At 42.3% G+C, this 25,671-nt stretch overlaps 1 protein-coding gene across 1 annotated transcript in view; it reads right to left on the bottom strand.

Moving 5' to 3' along the window:
* Positions 1-25,671, bottom strand: part of LOC121281204 (lymphocyte cytosolic protein 2-like) — a 153,894-nt gene that overhangs the window by 8,670 nt on the left and 119,553 nt on the right. The window contains exons 11-18 of the mRNA XM_041193978.1: positions 23,720-23,745; positions 22,304-22,326; positions 18,476-18,580; positions 15,908-15,935; positions 15,742-15,754; positions 10,599-10,734; positions 4,869-4,909; positions 1,435-1,535 (exon numbers count right to left, since the gene is read on the bottom strand). Coding sequence (XP_041049912.1) covers positions 1,435-1,535; positions 4,869-4,909; positions 10,599-10,734; positions 15,742-15,754; positions 15,908-15,935; positions 18,476-18,580; positions 22,304-22,326; positions 23,720-23,745 — 473 coding nt within the window. The remainder of the gene's footprint in view (positions 1-1,434; positions 1,536-4,868; positions 4,910-10,598; positions 10,735-15,741; positions 15,755-15,907; positions 15,936-18,475; positions 18,581-22,303; positions 22,327-23,719; positions 23,746-25,671) is intronic.

The raw sequence follows: 25,671 nt of genomic DNA, 5'->3' as shown, positions 1-25,671 counted from the left end.
CAGACCCTCTGACAATGCAGCACTTCCTCAGTACTGACCCTCTGACAATGTAGCACCCTCTCAATACTGACCCTCCAACAATGCAGCACACTCTCAATACTGACCCTCCGACAATGAAGCACTCCCTCAGTACTGACCTTCTGACAAGGTAGCATCCCCTCAATACTGATACTCCAACAGTGTAGCACTCCTTCAGTACTGGCCCTCCGAAAGTGCAGTACTTCCTCAGTCCTGATCCTCTGACAAGGTAGCATCCCCTCAATACTGACACTCCAACAATGTAGCAACCCCTCACTACTGACTTTTCAACAATGCAGCACTCTCTCAGGACTGACCCTTTGACAGTGCAGAGTTCCCTCAGTACTGACCCTCTAACAGTGCAGAGTTCCCTCAGTACTAACCCTCTAAAAATGCAGCACTCCCTCAGTACTGACCCTCCGACAATGCAGCACTCTTTCCGTACTGACCGTTCACAAAGTTGTATATTTTGACATATTTACAAGTTCATTGTGTCAGCCCTGGCTCAGTGGGTAACACTCTTCTCTTTACCTCAGAAGGACGTGAGTTCAGTTCCCTCTCCAGACACATTGAGCAAAAACTCTACATTAACAGTCCAGTGCAGTACTAAGGGAGTGCTACTCTGTCAGAGGCAACACCTTTCATGTGAGAAATTAAATCGGAGCCCCGTCTGCCCTCTCAGGTGGAGCCAACAGATCCATTATCACTATTTGAAGATTTCCCTGGTGTCTTGGTTAATATTTATCTCTCAATCAACATCACTAAAAAATTATCTGGTTATTTGTTGCCTTTTTCTGTGTGGGACCTTGCTGTGCACAGTGGCTTCACTTCAAAAGGGATTTTATTGGTTGTAAAGTGTTTGGGATGTCCCAAGCTCATGAAACTAATGCAAAGTTGTTTTTTTTATTCTATCTCATTGTTAGTTGATTTCCTGAAGCTTCATACACTGACAGCTGGAAACTCATCTCAGTGTTTAGCTCCTTTAAGACCACTCATCAAGTTGCCCCTGTAGAGAAGTGATTTAAACAGACTCTGAGATAGATCAGATTAATTGCTGCATTGGAGAGGGATCTTAAGCAATATAATCATGACCAGATTATCTGTGCTTTAAGTGACATTGACTGAGGAATGAATAATGGCCAGGTCATCGGGACAAACCCCCCACCCCTTCCCCCCACCCCCCCCACCGCCCCCCCCCCCCCCCCCCCCCCAACCCCCACTTCTTTGTGTAATGCGATCTTTTGCGTTCAGACAGGGCCTCAGTTTAGCGTCTCATCCAAATGATGGCATCTCTGACAGTATTAATTCAGCTGCTGGGAGCAGGTAATAAAGGATTGTTGCTGCTGTTTGGGTTGAATACAACAAATGCAAAAAGGGTAAGGTAACGCCCATGAAGATGGTGCTGTGTCTCCATACCTGTTCTTGTGGTGATGGTGGTATTGGTCGTCCTTTATTAACTGGTAAAGGCAGTGGGGGTCTGGAATCACTGGGACCTCTTGAGAAAGACTGCATGGTCTCTGTGTATACAAAGCATAGTCAGCTGATCTCATAGTAATGGCAACGTTACAGGATAAGCAGCTGCACCTCATAACATCTGCTTTGATGTGATTTTTATGGTATTATACATCACAGAAGAGGGCCATTCAGCCCATTGTATCTGTTCTGTCTCTCTGAAGAAAGCCATCCAGTTCACCCCACTCACCTGCTCTTACCCCATAGCAATGTAAATGTATATATATATTATTATAGCAATGTAAATGTTTCCTTTTTAAGCATCTAACATCCATTTGAAAATTTCACCACCCTTTTAGATAGTGCATTCCCCATGATAATATCTCATTGCATCAAACATTCTCCTCATCTCCCTCTGCTTCATTTTGTCAATTGTGAATAATGTTGATGCATTTATGGGAAAGCTAGGAAAAGTCATGAGGGAGACTGGATTAAAAGGATATGTTGATAGGCTGGGATGTAAAAGGCTGGGAAGAGGCTGCTGTGGGGCATAAACATCGACTTGAACTGAATGGGCTAAATGGCCTGTTTCTGTGCTGTGCGTTCTATACAATTCAATGTAATTACCATAAACCTGTGACCTCTAGTTACTAAGTTTCCAGTCTGTGGAATGTTTCTCCTTATTTCCTCTTCATAATTTTCAACACCTCTCTTAACTTTCCCCTGAATTCTCTCTGCTCTAAGCAGAACAACCCCAGCCCTGAAGAAGGGTCATATGGACTCGAAATGTTAACTCTGTTTCTCTCTCCACAGATGCTGTCAGACCTGCTGAATTTTCCTGCATTTTCTGTTTTTATTTCAGATTTCCAGCATCCGCAGTATTTTATTTTTACCCCTCCAGCCTCCCCACATTGCTGAGATTCTTCACCTTTGGGATCATTCTGGTAAATCTTTTCAGTAGTCTCTCCAAGGCCTTGACATACTTCCTACTGTGCTGTCCAGACTTGGACACTCCAACTGAGGCCAAACCAGTGTTTTGGAGAGGTATTTTTACCAAACTTCTTAATTTTTAGAATTTTGTTGGGGGGTGCAGGGGAGGGGTAATGTTTGGGAGCCATTTTTGCTTATTCTGTAAGGTATATTCCTGTAATGAGAACGTACCGGACAGGTTTCAACAAGAAACAGTTAACTTTATTACAAAGCGCTTTTTAGAATCTACATGCTTGGACCAGGTCCTCAGCAAGAAAACCCCACCTCCCCGAATTACCTGCACTTAGGGCTTATTGGTTGGAGCCTCCAAGAACAATCATGTGACCCCTGATAGACAGTAGGAGAGGCTATACCTTCAGTTACTACTGTTTCCTTTTAAAGCAGCTCATTCTGGAGCTGGTACAAGATAGATGAAGGCATGTTGGGGAGATCATTGAACTAATCGACAACTATTGGCACTCCTACTTGTTATTTACGTAGTGCAGCCATCTACAAGATGCACTGCAGCAACTCACCAAGACTCCTGAGGCAGCACCCTCCAAACAGATAACCTCTACTATCTAGAAGGACAAGGGCAGCAGACACATGGGAACATCACATCCTGGAAGTTCCCCTCCAAGCCACTGACCATCCTGACTTGGAAATATATCGCCATTCCTTCACTGTCACTGAGTCAAAATCCTGGAACTCCCTCCTTAACAGCAGTGTGGGTTGTACCCCCACCACATGAACTGCAGCAGTTCAAGAAGGCAGCTCACCACCACCTTCTCAAGGGCAGTTAGGGATGGGCAGTAAATGCTGGCACAAACAGCAAAACTCAAGTATGATTAATAAAAATGGCCATTTCCCTGGACTAGGCCCGATAGAGATGAACATCTCTCTATGGTATTTGGATAAAGCTTTGTAATGTGGTTTCAAGAAGAACCTTTCTTTATTTTATTCTTTCATGGATTTCACTGGCACAGCCAGCATTTCTTGTCCATCCCTAATTGTCCTTGAACTGAGTGGCTTGTCACACCATTTCAGAGGGCAGGTAAGAATCAACCACATTACTGTGGTCCTAGAGTCACATGTAGGTCAGACCAGGTGGTTTCCTTCCCTAAAGGACATTAGTGAACCAGATGGATTTTTACAACAACCTACGTCATGGTTACTATTACTGAGACCAGCTTTTTAACTCCAGATTTATTAATTGAATTTAGATTCTAGCAGATGCTATGGTTGGATTTGAACCCTAGTCCCCAGGACACTAGCTTGGACCTCTGGGTTACTAGTTCAGTGAGATTACCACTTCGCCACCACATTCTCCCATGACATGATATTTCTTACTCACTTGTTCTCTATCCCCCTTACAGACAGTGGAGGCTCTTTGCTGGTCACCTGGTCACAAGGGGCGTCACAGAGTCTGCCCTCCATTGCACTGCCAGCAAGGGGTTGATGGAGAACAATCGAAATAAGAACATAAGACCTATGAGCTGGAGTAGGACATTCAGCCCTTTGAGAGCCTGCTCTGCCATTCAGTAAGGTCATGGCTGATCTGATTGTGGTCTCAACTCCACTTTGCCTCCACTAACCCTTGACTCACTTGTCGTTCAAAAATCTGTCTAACTCAGCCTTGAATATATTGAATGACACAGCCTCCACTATTTTCTGGGGAAGAGAATTCCACAGACTAACGACCCTCAGAGAAAAAATTTCTCCTCATTTCTGTCTTAAACAGCAGACCTATTATTTTTTAAACTGTGTCTCCTGGTTCTAGTCTCTCCCACAAGAGGAAACAACCTCGGTATCCACGCTATCAAGTCCTCTCAGTATCTTATATGTTTTAATAAGGTCGCCTCTCATTCTTCTAAATTTCAATGGGTACAGGCCCAACCTGTTAAACCTTTCTTCATAAGATAAGCTGTTCATCCCAGGAATGAGTTGAGTGAACATTCTCTGAACTGCTATGAACACATTTTTTCAAAGAAGGAGACAAAAATTGTACACAGTATTCCAGATGCGTCTCAACAAGGCCCTGTACAGCTGTAGTAAAACTTCCCTATTTTTATATTCAATTTCCCTTCCAACATTCCATTTGTCTTCCTAATCAAATGCTTTGTCCAAATATTGGATTTCAACTCCACCCAACAACACAGTCCAAACAAGAATGAACTTTATCTCAAATAGATGTCAGGAATGTCGAATAATCCATTTAAACTAGATTCCTTTTTAAATCCTAGAGTTTGTAGAACTGATAAGAAAGAACTTGCATTTATATAGTGTCTTTCACAACCTCGGGACTACTCCAGTCACGTTATTGCAGCAGTTCCGAGTCCTGCACTGAATAAACTAGCAATTGCTTTCTTGACAAGACAATTAAAATTTTATACAAGAAGTGAATGAGAAGCTGACAAACAGCTTTGTACCTTGTTGAAAACGTGGCGGCAAGGATCCGCTTGGTGTAAGACTGGTCATAATGGGAGAAAAAAGAAAGGAAATGGGGTGTTAATATGACAACAGTGAAGAACGAACATGATAATGTGTAGAAGAGAGAATGTTTAAAAAAGATTAAAGGCTTAACTATGTACTATCAGGTGCTAGAGCTGAAGTTACTCCCACCAGGAGATGAATAAACACTGCTACTACACACACACAGACACATACTCACACACACACACAGAAACACACACTCACACACAGACACACACAAATACACACTTATACATACACACAAACACGCATACACATTCACACACATGCAGACAAACACACACAGACAAACACATACTCACACACACTCAGACAAACACACATACATTCACACAGACCAGCACACACATGGAAAAACACACACACTCACAAACAGACAAACACACACATTCACACACAAACACACAGGCTCACAAACACACACACACAAACACAGATGTACATACACACACACACACACACACACACACACATACACATAGGTATGCGTACATATAGACACAAACACACAGGTACACGTATACATAGACACATATACATATACAAACACACATAGGTACACCTACATATAGACACACCCACACACACATGTGTAGACCTACACAGACATACAAACACAGACACACACAAGGAGGGAATGATGAGGGGGCAAGGGTGAGACACACTCTAAATGCTTGATGTCATATGATCCCATGGATGGGATTACTTTTACTGACAAGGCCTCATCACAGGCGTCTGGAGTTACAAGAGGAACAAGGCACAGAGTACACACCATCTGTGGAAAATCCAATGGAGAGAAGGAAGAAGAGGATAATGGTGATCCTAAAGTAGCCAATCCCATTGCTGCCAGGATGTCAGGGATTCCCTTCCAGCTGTAAGGTTCAGTTAGTCACTTTCACTGGACTGATGTAACAATCACATACAATGGTCACTGTCCCAGGCCCAATCCCACTGACACAAAACAATCCTGTAACCAATCACCCATCCTACACACACTCCCACCATTGATCCCCATCAATTCATGTATTTCCATTCATCAACAAACAAGCTGAAAAGACAAGCAGCCAATCAGCAACCAAGAATGGGCAACGCAGGAAAGTGATGCATAGTGATACATTTGATGTGATTCTATGAAAGAACAGAAACTTAACAACATTTCTCAGCCACACATGTACATGTACATACCTAACAATAGATGCCAACCTGGTGAAGCTACAACCCAGGACTATTTGTGTGCTAAAAAGTGGAGGCAACAACTGATAGACAGAGCTAAGTGATCCCACAACCAATGGATCAGATCTTAGCTCTGCAGTCCTGCCACATCCAGTCGTGAATGGTGGTGAAGAATTAAACAACTCACTGGAGGAGGAGGCTCCACAACTATCCCCATCCTCAATGACGGGGGAGCCCAGCGCATCAGTGCAAAAGATAAGGCTGAAACATTTGCTACAACCTTCAGCCAGAAGTGCTAAGTGGACGATCCATCTTGGCCTCCTCTGGAGGTCCCCAGCTTCACAGATGCCAGTCTTCAGCCAATTCGATTCACTCCATGTGATATCAAGAAATGGCTGAAGGCACTGGATACTGCAAAGGCTGTGGCCCCTGACAACATTCCAGCAATATTACTGAAGACTTGTGCTCTAGAACTTGCTGCACTCCTAGCCAAGCTGTTCCAGTACAGCTACAACACTGGTATTTACCCGGCAATGTGGAAAATTGCCCAGATATATTCTGAACGCAAAAAGCAGGACAAATCCAACCTGGCCAATTTCCATCCCATCAGTCTACTCTCAAGGTGTCATTGATAGTGCTATCAAGCAGCTCTTACTCAGCAATAACCTGCTACTGACGCTCAGTTTGGGTTCCACCAGGGTCACTCAGCTCCTGAACTCATTACAGCCTTGGTTCAAACATGGACAAAAGAGCTGAACTCCAGAGGTGAGGTGAGAGTCACTGCCCTTGACATCAAGGCAGTATTTGACAGTGTGTGGCATCAAGGAGTCCTAGCAAAACTGGAGTTAATGGAATCGGGGGAAAACTCTCCACTGGTTGGAGTCATACCTAGCACAAAGGAAAATGGTTGTGGTTGTTGAAGGTCAATTATCTCAGTCCCAGGACATCTTCATGGTGGCATCCTAGGCCCAACCGTCTTTAGCTTCTTCATCAATGACCTTCCCACCAAGGTACGATCAGAAGTGAGGTTGTTCGTTGATGATTGCACAATGTCCAGCAACATTTGAGACTCCTCAGATACTGAAGCAGTCCATGTCCAAATGCAGCAAGATCTGAACAATATCCAGGTTTGGGCTGACAAGTGGCAAGAAACATTTGCGCCACACAAGTACCAGGCAATGACTATCTCCAACAAGAGAGAATCTAACCATCACCTTTGACATTCAATGGCATTACCATCGCTGAATCCCTACTATCAACATCCTGGGAGTTCCCACTGACCAGAAACTAAACTGGACAGCCATATAAATACTGTGTCTACAAGAGCAAGTCAGAGGCTGGGAATTTTGAGGTGAGTAACTCACCTCCTGACTCCCCAAAGTCTGTCCACTATCTACAAGGTAAAAGTCATGAGTATGATGCAATACTCTCTACTTGCCTGGATGGGTGCAGCTCCAACAACACTCCAGAAACTCAACATCATTGATTGAGGGCATCCTGGCTAAGTTTGCAGATGATACAAAGATAGATGGAGGAGGCGGGGAGGCTGCAGAAGGATTTAGACAGGTTAGGAGAATGGGCAAAGAAGTGGCAGATGGAATACAACGTGGAGAAGTGTGAGGTCATGCACTTTGGTAGGAAGAATAGAGGCATAGACTATTTTCTAAATGGAGAGAGAATTCAGAAATCTGGAGTGCAAAGGGACTTGGAGTCCTAGTCCAGGATTTTCTTAAGGTTAACTTGCAGGTTGAATCGGTAGTTAGGAAGGCAAATGCAATGTTGGCATTTGTTTTGAGAGGACTAGAATATAAAAGCAGGGATGTGCTGCCGAGGCTTTATACGGCTCTGGTCAGACCACATTTAGAATATTGTGAGCAATTTTGGGCCCCGTATCTCAGGAAGGACCATAGAGAGGGTCCAGAGAAGGTTCACGAGAACGATCCCAGGAATGAAAGGCTTAACATATGAGGAACGTTTGAGGACTCTGGGTCTATACTTGATGGACTTTAGAAGGATGAGCGGGGATCTGATTGAAACTTACAGAATATTGAAAGGCCTGGATAGAGTGGACATGGGGAAGATGTTTCCATTAGTGGGAGAGACTAGAACCCGAGGGCACAGCCTCAGAGTAAAGCGAAGACCTTTTAGAACAGAGATGAGGAGAAACTTCTATAGCCAGAGAGTGGTGAATCTATGGAATTCATTGCCACAGAAGGCTGTGGAGGCCAAGTCATTGAGCGTATTTAAGACCGAGATAGATAAGTTCTTGATTGGTAAGGGGATCAAAGGTTACGGGGAGAAGGCAGGAGAATGGGGTTGAGAAACTTATCAGCCATGATTGAATGGTGGAGCAGACTCGATGGGCCAAAGGGCCTAATTTCTGCTCCTATGTCTTATGGTCTTATGATCTTATCATCCAGGACAAAGCAGGCTGCTTGATCAGCACCCCATCCACCACCTTCAACGTTCACTTCCTCCACGACCGAGGCACAGCAGCAGCAGTGTGTACCATCTACAAGGTGCACTGCAGGAACTCACCAAGACTCCTTCAACAACATCTTCCAAACTCGTGACCTCTATCATCTTGAAAAACAAGGGCAGCAGATGCATGGGAACACCACCAACTGCAAGTTCCCCTCCAAGCTGCTCAGTATCCTGACTTGGAAATATATCACCGTTCTTTCACTGTCGCTGGCTCAAAATCATGGAGCTCCATCCGAAACAGCACTGTGGGTGTACATACACCATATGGATTTGTGCGGTTCAAGAAGGCAGCTCATCACCACCTTCTCATGGGAAATTAGGGATGGGCAACAAATGCTTGCCTAGTCAGCGAGGCCCACATCCCATGAAAGAATGTAAAAAAAGCCTTCTCCCAAGTATGTAAGCTTGTGGTAAGTCTGACAGTTTTGTCCTTTTATGCCATTCAGCTGTTGGTCTTAGGGTTTTTATGATAAACCTTACTTGTTTCTTTCTGCAGAGAAGATTGGACTGTGGCTGTCTAGATTTCATTCATCAATGGCGGAAATGCAAGTTTAACGAAAACCGCACGTCCTTTTTCAGCTGTTGTTTGGTTTACCAACCCTCTAGGATTGTCCTGAAGTCTTCAGGAATTTCATATTAAAGGACACTGTTTCAAACAAGCCGGAACCAAATTCATAAGTAGTGTTAGAAAAATTAATTGTTTTCTTATTTTCTTTGATAACCTTTGTTGATCATTAATAAAATGACTGAACACGGGGTTGGGGGAGAAGGCTGTTCGATTAGTGGGTTCGTTGGAGGCATAAAGTCATATGATGAAACCTCTAAGAATATGCCCAGCCAGAGTTGGCAAACTCACCTGTTGCTCTTGTGAGTTTTGTTTTTAGGGCAGGACTGCTGATCATACCTAGCATAAAGGAAGATGGTTGTGGTTGTTGGAGGTCAGTCATCTCAGTTCCAGGACATCACTGCAGGAATTCCTCAGGGTAGTGTCCTTGGCCCAACAATCTTCAGCTGCTTCATCAATGACATTTCCTCCATCATAAGGTCAGAAGTGGAGATGTTTGCTGATGATTGCACAATGTTCAGCACCATTCGCATCTCAGATACTGAAGCAGTCCATGTCCAAATGTGGCAAGACCTGGACAATATCCAGGCTTGGGCTGACAAATGGCAAGTAATGTTTGCACCACACAAGTGCCAGGCAATGACCATCTCCAACAAGAGAGAATCTAACCATCGCCCCATAACATTCAATTGCATTACCATCACTGAATTCCCCACTATCAACATCCTGGGGGTTACCATTGATCAGAAACTGAACTGGACCAGCCATATTAATACTATAGCTACAAGAGCAGGTCAGAGGGTAAGAATTTTGTGATGAGTATCTCACCTCCTGACTCCCCAAAGCCTGTCCACCATCTACAAGGCACAAGTCAAGAGTGTGATGGAATATTCTCCGCTTGCCTGGATGAGTGCAGCTCCTACAACACTCGAGAAGCTTGACATCATCCAAGACAAAGCAGTCTGCTTGGTCAGCACCCCATCCATAAACATTCACTCCCTCCACCACCGACACACAGTGGCAGCAGTGCAACTTGCCAAGTCTCCTTTGACAGCACTTTCCAAACCTATGATTGCTACCATCTAGAAGGACAAGGGCAGCAGATAGATGGGAACACCATGACCTACAATTTCCCCCCAAGCTACTCACCATCCTGACTGGAAATATATCGCCATTCCTTCATCGCTGCTGGGTCAAAATCCTGGAACTCCACCCACCCCCCCCTAACAGTACTATGGGTGTACCTACAACATATGGACTTCAGCGTTTCAAGGAGGCAGTTCACCAGCACCTTCTCTAGGGCAATTAGGGATGGGCAACAAATGCTGGCCTTGCCAGTGATGCCCACATCCCATGAGAGAATAAAAAACATCACTAATCTATTTTCTCCAATACACAGGGCATGTATACTAGTCACATGTTGTAACTCCGATGGGAGAAATACCTTTCTGGATTGATAAGTGCCAGCTGATTGCCTCCAGAGAAACTGGGCTTTGGTCCTGGTCGGGGAGTTCTGTATGGGAATGTGTTGGCATTCAAAGCAGAGTCAACTGGTCGAGGTAAAGGTCTCTGAGCAAAATCTGCAGGAGAATTGGATAAAACAGCTTCAGTATCTACAATAGATTCTACATCCTGGATCTTAGCACCCAAGCTTCCACTGAGACAGTCCCAATTAACTCCTTTGCAAAAATGTATTTTTGCTAAGTACAATAGTCAGAGAGGATAAGGAAGGGTTAAATTAGGGATTAAATTAAATTAAGTTGGTTAAATTATTTTGGAATAAAGAACATGGAGACAGTATAAAATAGGAAGTACAATTCTAAAGGGGCTGCAGGAGCAGAGGGACCTGAGTGTATTTGTATATAAGCCATTGAAGGTTGAGAGCGTGGTTAACAAAACATACAGTATCCTGGGCTTTATTAATAAGGGCATAGAGTACAAGAGAAAGGAGATTATGTTGAACTTGTATGAGTCACTAGTTTGACCTCAGCTGGAGCATTACTTTCAGTTCTGGGTGCCGTACTTTAGGAAAGATATGAAATTAAGAAGTTAGGACTGTTTTCCTTGGAGAAGAGAAGACTAAGAGGAGATTTGGTAGAGGTATTCAAAATCTTGAGGGGTCTGGACAAAGTAGATAGAAAGAAACTGTTCCCATTGGCGAAAGGATCGGGAAGGAGAGGGCAAAAATCCAAAGACATTAGTAAAAGAAGTAGAAGCAATATGAGAAAAAAGGTTTTCATGCAGCAAATGGTTAGGTTCTGGAATGCTCTTCCTGAGAGTGTGGTGGAGGCAGGATCAATCGAGGCATTCAAAAGGGAATTAGACTGTTATCTGAAAAGAAAGAACGTGCAGGGTTATGGGGAGAAGGCAGGAGAATGGAACTTGGTAAGTTGCTCATTCGGAGACCCAGTGCAGACACAATGGGCCAAATGGCTTCCTTTTGCACTGTAATAATTCTGTGATTCTGTGATTTTATGGGGTTCATTTTCCAACCAATGCTGCATCTGTAAGAGCACTTAATGCCAAACCAGACAGGTTGAATTCCTGTGTTAATAAAACGTACAGGGAATTTTAATATAAGAGCGGTAATGTTCGCATGGACCAGCTCTACTCAGAGAAAACATATTTCTGTTAGAAAGGGGCTGACTGTGTATTTCTGGCAGTTGTACATTGCTACAAAAAGGTTTTTGGTAAAAATGTAGCTTATGCATAGCTGTTTAAAATGCTGTGGCTTACATGATGGCCTGTTAGAAGGGGCCATGCACCACTTAGAGGATTACAGCTTGCCATCTTACATCTTAAATAATAGCTCATCCATCTTGGGCATGTGCCTCGGATCAGGTTACTATCAAAAAGAAAGGCAAACATCCTGATTGAAGACTTGGCTTTCGAATTAAATTCCTTTCCCTTGTTAAATATTTGGTGTAACCATAATCTGGATTTAAGGCCTAAGTCTGAACCATCAACGTTTGATTAATGTCTGATAAGAGGAGCACCAACTGATTATGAAAAATGAATAAGACAAAAATAAAATCAACAAGAAGGTAGGAACAGGAGGAGGACATTCAGCCCCTCAAGCCAGTATTGTCTTTCAGTTAGGCCATGGCTGATCTGTATCTCAACTCCATCTACCATTTTGCTTCTGTAACCCTTCATACCTTTGCTTCATAAAAATCTAACTAAAAATAAAATTTTCAATTGACTTAGCCCAGCAGCGTTTGGGATTGGAGGAAAGAGTTCCAGATTTCCACTACCCCTTATGCTTGATGTCATCACTCCAAACAGCCTGGCTCTAATTTTAAGATGATTCCCCCTCCTCGTTCACTACCCTTTCTCTAGAGGTTTCTCACTGTTTACTCTATCAAATCCTTTAATGATCTTACATCCTGCATCGCAAAAGTGACTACACTTCTAAAGTATTTAATTGGCTGTAAAATGCTCTGAGATGTCTTGATGTCGTGGAAGGCATTATGAAAATGCAAGTCACCCTTTTTTCTTTTCTTCAGTTATCTCATCCATTAATCCTCTATAATTAGGGGACTACAGCCATGTCTATACAACCTCATAATTTAACCCTTTCAGCTCTGGTAACATTCTGGTGATTCTGTGCTGCATCCCCTCCAAGGCCAATGTATCCTTCCTGAGATTTGGTGCCCAGTTACTCCAGATAGGATCTAAGCAAAACTTTAATTACAATAAGGATCTTTGCAATTTATGGAGAGTAATCATGTTTAAACATCTCAAGGTACTTCACACAATATTTTCGAAATGTATTCTGTGATGTGGAAAATATTTATCATTCTCTATAAAATGTGCCAATTCAGGGTTTTATTTTCACATTAACAGCAGACTTGTTGAGTGGTTCTTTTTACAATGTGTGGGACAACCACGTGTGCACTAAACACAGGAATTCAGTGGCAACCCTGAACAACAGTTTAATGATCGAAGGTTCACTTTATTCACTTATTCAAATATGAATTCCCATTATTCCTTAGGAGAGTGACAAAATCACCATCCCCACATGATGTTGCATCATGTGTGGCCACTTAATTCATGTGGCTTCTCCTCCATATGTATGACCCTTTCCTTTGTGTCCTCTCTCCCTAGGATGGCAGGATCCTTAAGTTGTACCCGCTGGAGTTCAGTTTAACCTCTAGCAGTGAACACAAAGCAGGAGATAGCAAGTCAGCAATCCCTTTTACATCTCGTCCACTGCTATTTTCCCATGTCTTAGGTGGGGGGCAGTGAGGGGTCAGGCTGCCAATTTGTCGGAACTTGTACTTTGCTTGGCCATAAGGGTTAAATTTACCCCTGGTCTATCTACCTGTAGCAGTTAACACTTGATCTATTTATTCTTTAATAGGAGGTAGCCATCACTGGAAAGGCCTGCATTTATTGCCATCCACATTTCAGTCAACAGTTATCATATTGCTGTGGATCTGGAGTCACGTGTTGTCCAGATCAGGTAAGGATTTCCTTCCCTTAAGGACATTAGTGAATCAGATGTGTTTTTACAATAATTGATGGTGGCTTCAGCATCATTGCTGAGACTAGCTTTCAATTCCAAATGTATTAATTGAATTTTAATTTCCACGAATTGCTAGGGTGGGATTTGAACCTGTGCCCCCAGAGCATTAATCTGGGCCTACTGGATTACTAGTCCAGTGACATTACCACTACATCACCGTCTGCCCCCAACTTTACTTTCTGATTTTAGCTTCTGTCTGTTCTTTAATCATAGAATGATGGAAGGATACCATTCAGCCCATCGTGCTTATGCCAGCTTTTAAAAAGAGCTATCCATTGGCCCCACTCCCCTCCTCTATCTCCGTAGCCCGGTAAAGTTTTCCTTTCCAAACATTTATTTAATTCTTTTTTTGAAATTGCTTCTGAATTTGCTTTCATCACCCTCTGAGTAAGTGCATTCCAGATCATAACAACACTGTGGGCAAAACATTTTTCCACATCTCCCTTCTGGCTATTCTGGCAACCTTTGTCCTCTGGTTACCAACTCACCCACCAGTGAAATAGTTTTCTCCTTATTTATTTTCCATAAAAATTCCTCATTATTTTGAACACGTCTATCAAATCTCCCTTTAACCTTCTCTGCTCAAGGGAGAACAACACAGCTTTCCCTTGTAACTGAAATCCTTCTTCCTGGTATAATTCAAACTATTTTAACACAATATGATAATACATCTGCACTCTAGGAATTTTGTTGCTGAGCACACAGTGTTAGACTTATGTAGGCTCTAGTTTGTTTCATATGGAGTATGAGCAGTCTACTACTAACTAGATGCCCAATAATTGTAATAAAATACTGTATCTCCTTTTGTTATAATCTAGTAGGATCCACTAGGAAACATCTGCACTTGTTCTATATTTGATAGTGACTATCAAATGTGTAAAACATTTATTCTATTTGAAATCTTCCAGTTTGCATATATTCACAAAGAATTATAGCCTTGATCTGACTCCATTGTTGTTTCTTGAAGCCAGCCTGAAAATAAGCAGTGTCTGTTTGGAATAGGAATAAATGAAGAATTTTAGTTCATCTACTTTATGTGTGCACTTCCTCAATCTTCAGAAGAGCATTGGGTCTTACTTGCAAATCTTCAACTGGTTGTGACACATCCAATTCTAAGAGCTTACTAAGAAAGTCTGTTTTTGCAAATGTTACAATGTTCTTGTTCTTAGTCAGTTTAAAATTATACCTAGAAGGTGTATTGAAAGTTGACAATTCTACAATTTGGAGCAGAGAGCTAAGGGTGTCACATCTTCACAAATCAAAATGTCATATTCACAATATGGCCAGGATTTTCCATGTGTCGGGTGGGCTTGGCGGGAGCGGGCGGGGGCGGTCGCGGTGCTGACTGCCGCCTGTGATCACCTCCACACTGTGATTTCATGCAGGTGGGCTAATTAAGACCCACCCTGTATGGATCGCGAGCAGTAGTGCTGAGCGCTACCTGTGTGGGCAGGGGGGAGGAGGTAGAGTCAGGTCCAGCGTTCTTTCGCACATGCACGGAGCTGCCTCAGGGAGATTGAAGTCCTTTTTAAAAATAAAACGTAAATACAATAAAAATTTATTGAAACTGTGTCACATGAGCTGGAACATGTATTCAATTTTCAAACAAAGTTTTTATTTAATTTGTAAGGGCTTTAGGAAACTTCATCACGCTAATGGATGACGTTTCCTAAAAAAAGGTAAAAGCTGCTTGGCCTTTTCGCCTGCCCGCCAACCATCAGGTTGGATGGGCAGCGTAAAATTCTGGTTAATTACCTGGTTAGTGACCTTAATAGGCCTATCAATTATTGGCAGCCGCACAGCCAACTCCGGTGTGCACCTGCCGAACGAAATATCACGTGACTTCGCGATGACATCAGGACGCATGACAGACGTCATCGCGCATCATTTAACGTTCTGGCTTGTCAGGTGTGTGCCTGCACGCCGAATGGAAAATTCTGCCCATGATGTTTGGTATTTAAGACCCTGCAATTTTGATCTTATAAAGAATAAAAAGACATACCTCAGCGCAAATACAGACAGAAGTGACAAAGAGACATATTGATAATTGTTTACTCACTATCTTCCTCTTCCTTAGAATGAAAAGAAATATAAATATTGTCAGAGAACATCTTTGAAGTTCAATTTACACAGAGTAACAAAAATTATGCCCAAGTCTATATTTTTATTTGTTAATTATTTTAATTTGTTCTAGAAAACAATAAGTACTTTCGGGCTACACTTACATCTAGCCTTCTGTCCGGTATACCTGGTCTAAATAAAAAAAAAACAGAGATTAATATTTCTTTAAATTAAGTTGAAATGATTGTCTGAAAGGGAGTGCTGCAGGTTAGATTAATGATTTTTCACCAGTGGCATCTGGGTTTTAATTCAATCCAGGTTTAACTTGATGGTAACTGCTAGGGACCATTGTGGAGTGGGTTTACTCATTTTAACCCAGTAATCAGTCAGTGCAAGTCCACAGCACAAGACTGCAAGATTTATGTTTCCACTACTCTGAATGAGTCACAAATGTGGTTGAGTCTTAATTGCCCTCTGAAATGGCTTAGCAAACCACTCAGGTCAAGGGCAGTTAGGGATGGGAAATAAATGCTGGTACTGCCAGTGATGCCCTCTTCTCAGGAACAAAGAAAAAAAAGCAAATGCATGGCAATGGTTATCATTGGAATATAAAGCCAATTTCTTCTAACTGTTAATTCAGAAACCAAAAACAGCTTATTTATCAATTAAACATTTAGGTGTTCACGAAACCCTATTTATTAACCTTTTATTAATTAGGATAATTAAATAAAATGAACCAAAATATATTCCAGCTCCATTCAAATCTATTTCTTTTTCTTTGTGACACACTGGACTGAGAGGCTAGACAGGACGTTTGTCCCTTGACAGCTGCCCAGATCAACCCTGTCACCCTCTCGCCAGGAAATTCACCATAGATGGATGCAACCTCCCAACTTCCTGCGTGGCAGAGTATCGACTCAGGTCAGCACTTCCCTTAAAGTCTGAAATCAGGAATTCATTCTGTGGGGAATCTAAATCCACATCCTTTATCTTGTCTTTCCATGGTACAACATAGTTGAATGCCATTTATTGTGTCACTTTGTTCGGTGAGGACATTCCAAAGGCAGAACTTATAAGATATAAATATAAGATTGAATCCAGCTGGGAAAGTTCCATACTCAGAGAATAGTGAGCATGTACAACTCACTATCAAAAGGAGTAGTTGAGGTAAATAGTATTATTACACTTATGGGGAATATTAAGAGTGAAAGGGATCGAGGGAGTGCTGTTAGGGTTAGATGAAGTCTGCTTTTTATTATTTCCTTGAAATTGGGTCTAAAGAATAAGGCGAGTAAATTCTAAAAAAAAACTTGATTATCAGTAAACTTTGCTCTTGGAATTGTCGAATCTTAAAGCAGAAATGAAGCCCATTTGGTTACTTGTACCTATAGCAGTCTTTTCAAAGAGTTACCGAGTCAATCTCATTCCCCCAGCTCTTTTCCCATCTTCCTATGAGTGTTTCCTTTACAAGTATATGTAAAATAGACAATCCAAAAGATCAAATAAGGAATTCATCTGAAACTTCTGCACCTTTTCTCTTTATTTACTTGATCAAAATCTTTCAAAATGTTGTACTCCGCAAGTAAATATCCCCTTAACCTTCTGCTCTAAGATAAACAGTTTCTCCAATGACTGAAGCTTTTCACCTGTGGTCCCATTCTGGAGGATATCTCCTGCAAGCCTCTCTGTAGTTTTATGTAATTCTAAGCAAGATACCCCTCCTCTGATCAACCACTGTTTTAAGTGTTCTGATTTTGAAAGAATGTTTTGTGCAATGGTTTGTGGTGTAGCCGTCACTTGTGAATATGAGTTGATGCAGGTACGATTGACTCCTCAATGGCTCTGTCTCTATTATTTGCAACTTATTCCAAATATTTATTGCTTTTCATACCAGTTCTGAATTTATTTTTCAGTATAAGGCCTCTGGTTCTAAATACCTGATTTACTTCAAAGGAATGATGTGAGTTTTCCAAACAGTCAGCTTATCTTGTACCTTGTCCTGCATGATGGAATTAGATACAGGAGTGAGGTGCTATAGTACAGCTGGGGTGAGCTCCATGGCTCCACTGTCTTTATTTTTCAGCCTCATACATTAACACCCAGTGCCAACAGATCATTGAAACTATAGTGTTGGAAGCAAAAACTCATGCAGGTGAATCTGACTGTGTGACATTGTAAACCAGGTGTTAGTGAATCAGCAGCCTGGTTTACATCTCCCACCCATTTAATATCGATGGAAGTGGTGTAAAATAATCTGGTGAATTGCTAGCTGCCATTTTACCCAATCACATAGGTTCTACCCCATGCAATGCAAACCCAACAGTATTGAATTGTCACCCATACCCACTGTACAAACTGAAATTGGTCCACTAGATCACTAGGATTTGGACAGATGTGAAAAACTTCATCATGGAGTCAGCGAGCTTTACAATATGTACTGACATGAGAAGCCATTCCATGGTGTTATCCCTACTGTTGCCATGTTTACCACCCATTTTATGGAGAAGATTCCAGTGAACTTTCACTGCATATTTGCACAGATTTGGATTTCCCACTCAACTCACTCCCAAAACTGCAATTTCATATTTATCTCAGAGCGAGTGCAATTTCATATACATAGTCAATTTTGATAATTTCTTTTGAAATTACTGCTGCAACTACTGCCACATGTAGTTAAGACCTTGTCCATCTTGTACCACCCCTTCCCCATAAGATGACCCATCGGCTCATACCTTGGAGAAGTTTGCCTCCGTCCCAGTGATGAATTACTTCTGTCCACTGGCATGGCTGGTTTTGGCATCCTAGCGGATGGATCGGATCTGTTGCCAAAATGAGGTCTACACATGTTGAAAGGAAACAGCTGAATGTTTTACAAAGTGAAGGATATAAACCTGAGAACTTCCAGCTATTGTTATAATAATTATTGTGTCAGTTTGGCTCAGTAGCAACACTTCCACCTCATTCATTCAAACTCCAATGCAGGACCTGAGTACCAAACTAGGCTCTCATGTCACCACAGCACTGAGGGAGTGCGGCACTGTCAGAGGTGCTGTTGTTTTGTTGAGATGTTAAAGGAAGACCATGTCTGCCCATTCATGTGGGTGCAAAAGATCTCAAAGCACAATTTGAAGAGGAGTAGGCCATTTTCCTGGCCAACATTTATCCCCCTTAATCAAAACTGATTAACTGGTTATTTATCACATTGCTGTTTGGGGATCTTGATTGTCATCGATTGTCTGTCACGTTTAGTTGCTACACTTTAAAAATGCTCTGTTAACTTTCAGTTTCCCTGAGGCCATGAAGGTTGTTATACAAATATAAGGTCCTCTTCTTGAGATATACAGTCCAGGAAGGTTCTAGCTATGATGACTGGTCTGTGATGATTAGAGTCTGGTTGGCAATCGAGATGCCGAGATTGGCTTCACTGTTTCTCAGTTAGTGCAGCAGGAAGCAAGCAGTGAATATTTCTGCTCTTGATTGCTATTGACCTGCTTGGCTGGTGAATGAAGACAGCTTGAGGCTCTTCAATGATGCCCTTTCTGTAAGATAGCATATAGGCACTTGCTGCAAAAGTCGCCCCCACTCAGGTGAGGGCATCCAGCAAATAGGGAACCGTATCCCTTCATGGGTTATGGCCTTTGGAGAAAAACTAGAATATACAACTAAAGAAAAAGCCATTTAAATCACTTTTGTATTTCAGGATCAAACCTGCTCAATTCTTGAGATTTCTAAAATTTCTAAACAGGGTCCTATGATCCTACTGTCCTGGGCAATGAAAGGATTTCTTCATTGTTTAAAATATTTGGATGAGATCACCCATCATCACGTTTTCTAAACCCTGGCATCATCTTTGTCAATATTCTTTCAGCAAATGGAATAATGGATCATAGAATAGTCCCAATAATCATCATTAAAGGGACAGGATTATCTAGCACAAAGGAAGAAAATAGTAGCATAGGGAGAAATCTATTTTTCTTACCAGTTTAAAACTGCTGAAATTGGGTTTCCTTTTCACAACTTAACAAATGTAGCCAGGACATGTATTTCCCTGACCTTCCATCACTAACTAGGTTAGGTAGATGGTATTCTCCCTTGCCCTACCTGTTTTTTCTCTTGAAGAAAGACTTGCATTTGTATAGCACCTTTCACAACCTCAAGACACCCCAAAGTGCTTCACAGCTAATGAAGAGGTTTTGAAGTATAGTCACTGTTTGATTGTAATAAACACAGGAGCCAATTTGCGCACAGTGATAATGGTGAGATAATCTTCATGATGTTGGTTGAGGTACGAACACTGCTACTCTTCTTTGAAATAGCGCCCGGGATCTTATACATCCAACTGAGAGACAGGGCAGATGGGGCTGCGGTTTAATGCCTCATCTGAATGTTGGGACCTCCAACAGTGCAGTGTTCCCTCAGAGCTGCCTGGATTACATGCTCATGACTTTGGAGTGGGTCCTGAACCTATTTTGAAGCACACGCCTCTCCTCAAGGTGTTCTTGGAGAGTCAGGGTGACATGTAACAGCACGTCTACATTTGGGATGGTGGAAAACAAATTGAAAATGAGTAAACTTGAAGCGGTCTGAGTTTATGGCCTACAGTCTAGATGGACAGTGATTGCAATCACTGCACCACCTAATCCCAAAGATATTTCATTCAACTAACCACAGAGATAGTTCCAAATAAAAGTAAAAACACACATTTCCCATTCACTTTAATGCTTGCATTTCAGAAGCTGAAGCCAAAGGGTCAAATTTACAGATGAGATCAAACTAGGAGGGGCCAAAGCTAGTGAATAAAAGACAAAGCATGAAACAATGGTCGTTGACAAGTGTGACACAGGAGGGAAATAGTGGGAAACTTAAGTGCTCCATAAATTACATCGAAATGACTAAGGATAAATTTAAGAGCTCAGGGTTTTAGTAAATTTGGTAGTTGACATGTCCATTAGCTGTTGATCAGTAATTACCATACCAAAGCTTATAGTGAGCCTTGGTGAGACCACATCTGGAGTATTGAGTCCAATTTTGGTCTCTTACCTAAGGAAGGATATACTTGTCATACAAGGAGTACAATGAAGGTTCACCAGATTGATCCCTGGGATGGTGGGATTGTCCTATGAGGAAAGATTGAGGAGACTGAGCCTGTATTCTCCAGAGTTTTGAAGAATGAGAGATGACCTAATTGAAACCAACAAAATTCTTACAGGGCTCAACAGGGTAGATGCAAGAAGGATGTTTCCCCTGGCTGGCTGGGGGTTCTAGAACCAGGGCACACAGTCTCAGAATAAAGGGCAGGCCATTTAGGACTGGGATGAGGAGGAATTTCTTCACTCAGAGGGAGGTGAACCTTTGGAATTCTCTACCCCAGGGAGCTGTGGAGGCTCAATCATTATGTTCAAGACAGTGGTCGATAGATTTCTAGATATTAAAAATATCAAGGGATAATGGAATAATGCAGGAAAATGACATTGAGGTAGAAGATCAGCCCTAATTAAATGGTGGAGCAGGCTTGAGGGGCTGAATGGCCTACTCCTGCTCCTATTTCCTATATTCCTAAACAGAATGGTTAACTACCTAGTCAAGACAGTGTGAAGAAGTCATGCTTAAACCATACAATTATCTGGTCAGACTATACACTGAGTACTGTGTCCATGGACAGCAAGGGAGATACTCAAGTCCTGGAGTTGAAGGAGAGGAGCCATGAGACTGATCATTAATGCTGAGAAGCTGAATTATGAGGAATGTCTGGAACCCCTGGTCTTTATAGGCTTCACAGACAGAGATTCCATCAGGCTTTATGTGGTTAAATTATGAAGACAGATTGAGTACAGATTGAAGGCTGATCTGATCAAAGTATTCATAAAATCATGGAGTGGTTACAGCACAAAAGGAGGCCATTTGACCCAAAATGTCTATGCTGGCTCTTTGCAAGAACAACTCAGTTAGTCCCGCTGCCCCACCCTTTCCCTGTCGTCCTGGACATTATCAGTCCTCTTCAGCTCCCTACAGGGCAGATAAAGAAAAATGATCTCCTCTGCTGAGGAAACCAGAGCAAAGGCCAATGATCTTTAAATTAAAGCCAGGGCATTCCAGGGTGATGTTAGGAAGCAATTTTTCACACAAAAGGTAATGGAAATCTGGAACTCTTTCCCATAAAATAGGCTATGGATGCTGGATCAAATGGTTTAGACTGGGATTGATAGATAGGTCAGGCAGTCATGGGATATGGAGCAATGCTGGGAAAAAGAGCTCAAGTGTAGACCTGTCGTGACCTAATTGAATGGTGGATGGAAGAATTGAGGGGCTGAGTAGCCTCCTCCTGTTCCCATGAAAGGAGGTGACTGCCAGGTAGCCTCATGGACTTTTGTCTGCATTGTTCCTGGGTGCAAAGCGAAGTGAAGATTGATAGAGACCAGTGCCTGGGGAGCATGCGGGCCAAGGTAAATGACCTTGAACCCAGATACCCAGGTTCATGTAGGCTTTGGTTGACTAGTACTCAGATGGAGAAGGGATGAAGAGTTGGTCAGTTGAAGGTATATATCTGAAACGCTGCTTACCTGGGCGGTCCGGGTATGGCAGGCTGAGAAAACAGAAAAACACATTGAGGATGTAGATAGTCTGAATGTCTATAATAAAACAGTTAAGAAATGAGGTGATTGGGTGATTGTTATTTGTAAATGTTATTAAATGTGTCCTCTCCTCTCCTTTCTCTGTCCAACTTTATGTTGTTTGCTGGGCAGAATGAATGTGAAATAGGCTCACTGGAAAACATTTGAGAGCTGGACGATTTTAACTGCAGTGTTATTCCATGTAGGACCCAATGGAATAATCCTACTCCCCTCAGCCCCACATGGGAAAGTTTAAAGTAACAAATCTGCTTGGTCCTCTTCATCTCCTTGGAAGATCCCCTGTCTCTTCAGTCTGGAAGGTGGTAAGTGCTGATACCCGTACCTAAGGTTAAAAATCGCAATCGGGGCCCGCAATATTATCAAAAATCTCCACCTGTTTAAAATCTGTTGCCAAGGGGATCTGGATGACTTTTGATAATCATCGGCAATTTTAACTCCTCAAACAGGCACGGAGGATTAAACTAGCCCTCCCAGCCCTCCCACAGTGATAGTAAGTCACCAAATACAGACAATACTTGATAACCTGTAATAGCTGAACTCCTGAAATCTAGGACCCCAACCTCGTAACCTATACGTTATCACAATACACTTGTCATTCTTTCTACCATCCTGCTTCCCCAATTCAACACATAACTTTGGATTTCACTCATGCTGACCACGTCAATCATTATCACAGCTTCCAGACAGGACAATCTAACAGGCACTGCCAGCAACTGGCCCATCTCATTTTTTGTTTCACACTTCTAAACCTTTGCCAACTTGTTTTTTGTGAGACCCTGTCCCAAAATGATCTGGGATCAGTGGCATTGCATGGCCCAAATGGAATTGCTCTAGGTGTGTCTTACTTGGACACTATTTCCCCACCATAACCCTCCCCCAATTCCAAACTCTCACATCTGCTGCGGACCCTCCTGCTCCGAGGATTTTGTGTGTGTGCAAAAGGCAGAAATCAAATAGGTGACAAGTTCAGTTTTACATTGACTCAAAGAAAATGAGACTCATGGCCTTTGATGCTAGAGCAGCACAAACTAACTCAGTACTGCCGTTTCATCATTTGTTTTCATTGAAGGTAAACCAAAACTACCTAATGTTTATATATATATTTTTAAATTTCTGATATTACTGAGAGGGTTCTTATTATTTAGGGAAACATTTCAGGAATTAACTTGTATTATAGAAATTGAAGGGTATTTTTCTACATTACTTTTATAAAGAAAGTATATGTAAAGCACATATCATGTTCAATGACATGAATGACTCAGGTTAATCTCTGAGACAAACACACAATGAAAGGGAGACAAGGAGAGGTGTTCACTTGGACAAAGGGGTGAAACATTCTCTTACCTTATCCAGGAATGGAGGTTTCTTCACTGAAAAATTAAAAAACAATTCATCAATGCAATGTATTAATATTCCACATGATATACAAATTATACATTAGAAGATGGACATTATCAGATATCAGACAATACAATATTGCTGCAGAGTTTGGTAATTAACTATGTATTATGGGTGTATGTTCATTCCTTGTTGTTGAAGCAAAGTGATCACAATTCACACTGAGTATGTCCAACTCTTGTGTTACTATTACTATGGCACTGACTGGTCTGTTGAAGCACAGCACTGATATTATATCACATCATTCAACTGCTGCTACAAAGCAGAAAGTTGAGGAGGCTTTACTGATGGGGCCTGTGATTGGTCTTGATGCTATTGTACAGCAGACAATAGCCTTTCACAACCATTTTACACCCTGCCTGATTTTTCTCTTCCATTGATGTCAATGCTGCCTCAAGGAGAAGATTTTCCAGTTGCTATGTTTATCATCCATCATTTTAATCATCATAAAAATTAATGAATGAGGTCAACTGACTCTATGCAACACGAGCATAAAAACACCCTGGCTGGGATCTTCTAGCTCCGTTATGGCCGAGCCCGCCATGGGAGATTTGGTAGCCCAGCCAAAAGTCCATTGACTTTCAATGGGACCGGACGATCCCAGTGGCGGGTAGGGGCCAGAAAATCCTGCCCACTGCTCATTCACAATTTCTCAGATGATGACACCCTCCATGCTGGCATGCAGCAAGACCAGGACAACTTTCAGGTTTGGGCTGATAAGTGGCGATAACATTTGTGCCACACAAGAAACTTGCATTTTTATAATGCTTTTCATGACCACAGGATGTTCCAAAATGCCCAAAAGGCAATGAAACCTTTTTTGAAGAATAGTCACTGTCGTAACGTAGGAAGTGCCAGGCAATGATCATCTCCAACAAAAGAGAATCTAACCATCTCCCCTTGATATTCAATGGCGTTACCATCACTGAATCCCCGACTATCAACATCCTGGGGGTTACCATTGACTAGAAGCTGAACTGGACTAGCCAAATAAATACTATGGCTACAGGAGCAGGTCAGAGGCTAGGAATCCCATGGTGAGAACTCACCTCCTGACTCCCCCAAAGCCTGTCCACCACTTGCAAGACACAAGTCAGGGGTGTGATAGAATACTCTCCGCTTGCCAGGATGAGTGCAGCTCCAACAACATTCAAGAAGCTCGACACCATCCAGGACAAAGCAGCCCACTTGATTGGCACCCCATCCACCACTTAAGCATTCACTCCCTGCAATACTGGTGCACCTCCTTCGACAGCAACTTCCACACCCACGACCGCTACCACTTAGAAGGACACGAGCAGCAGATAGATGCAAATTCTCTTCCAGGTTCTCCTCCAAGCCACTCACCCTGACTTGGAAATATATCACCATTCCTTCACTGTCGCTGGATCAAAATCCTGGAACTCCCTCCCCACACCACATTGACTGCAGTGGTTCAAGAAGGCTCACCACCACCTTCTCAAGGGGCAATTAGGGATGGGCAATAATGCTGGCCTAGCCAGTGATGCCCATATCCCATGTACATGTATCAAGTAAAATGCTTTCCCCGTTATATTGAATGGGCTAACAGCTGCACTATGAAAGGGGTTGAAGTAGAGGCACATTTTTTAAAGAAAATTGACACAAGAACCAATGGGGAGATGAGAAGACATTTTTAATGTAGTGATTATGATCTGGAATGCACTGCCTGAAAGGGTGGTGGAAACAGATTCAGTACCAACTTTCAAAGGGAATTGGATAAATACTTAAAAAGGGGAAGTTTACAGGTTTATGGGGAAGAGCAGGACAATGGGACTAATTGGCTAGCTTTTTCAAAGTACGGCACAGACCCAATAGATCAAACAAAAGTAACAGGCAAAGAGATTTCATTCCATAAGACCATAAGACGTAGGGGCAGA

This window comes from Carcharodon carcharias, chromosome 8 (genome assembly GCF_017639515.1).
Source record: "Carcharodon carcharias isolate sCarCar2 chromosome 8, sCarCar2.pri, whole genome shotgun sequence".
Taxonomy (NCBI): domain Eukaryota; kingdom Metazoa; phylum Chordata; class Chondrichthyes; order Lamniformes; family Lamnidae; genus Carcharodon; species Carcharodon carcharias.
The sequence above is the reverse complement of the archived record's forward strand: the minus strand, read 5'-3'. Positions and strand labels throughout refer to the sequence as shown.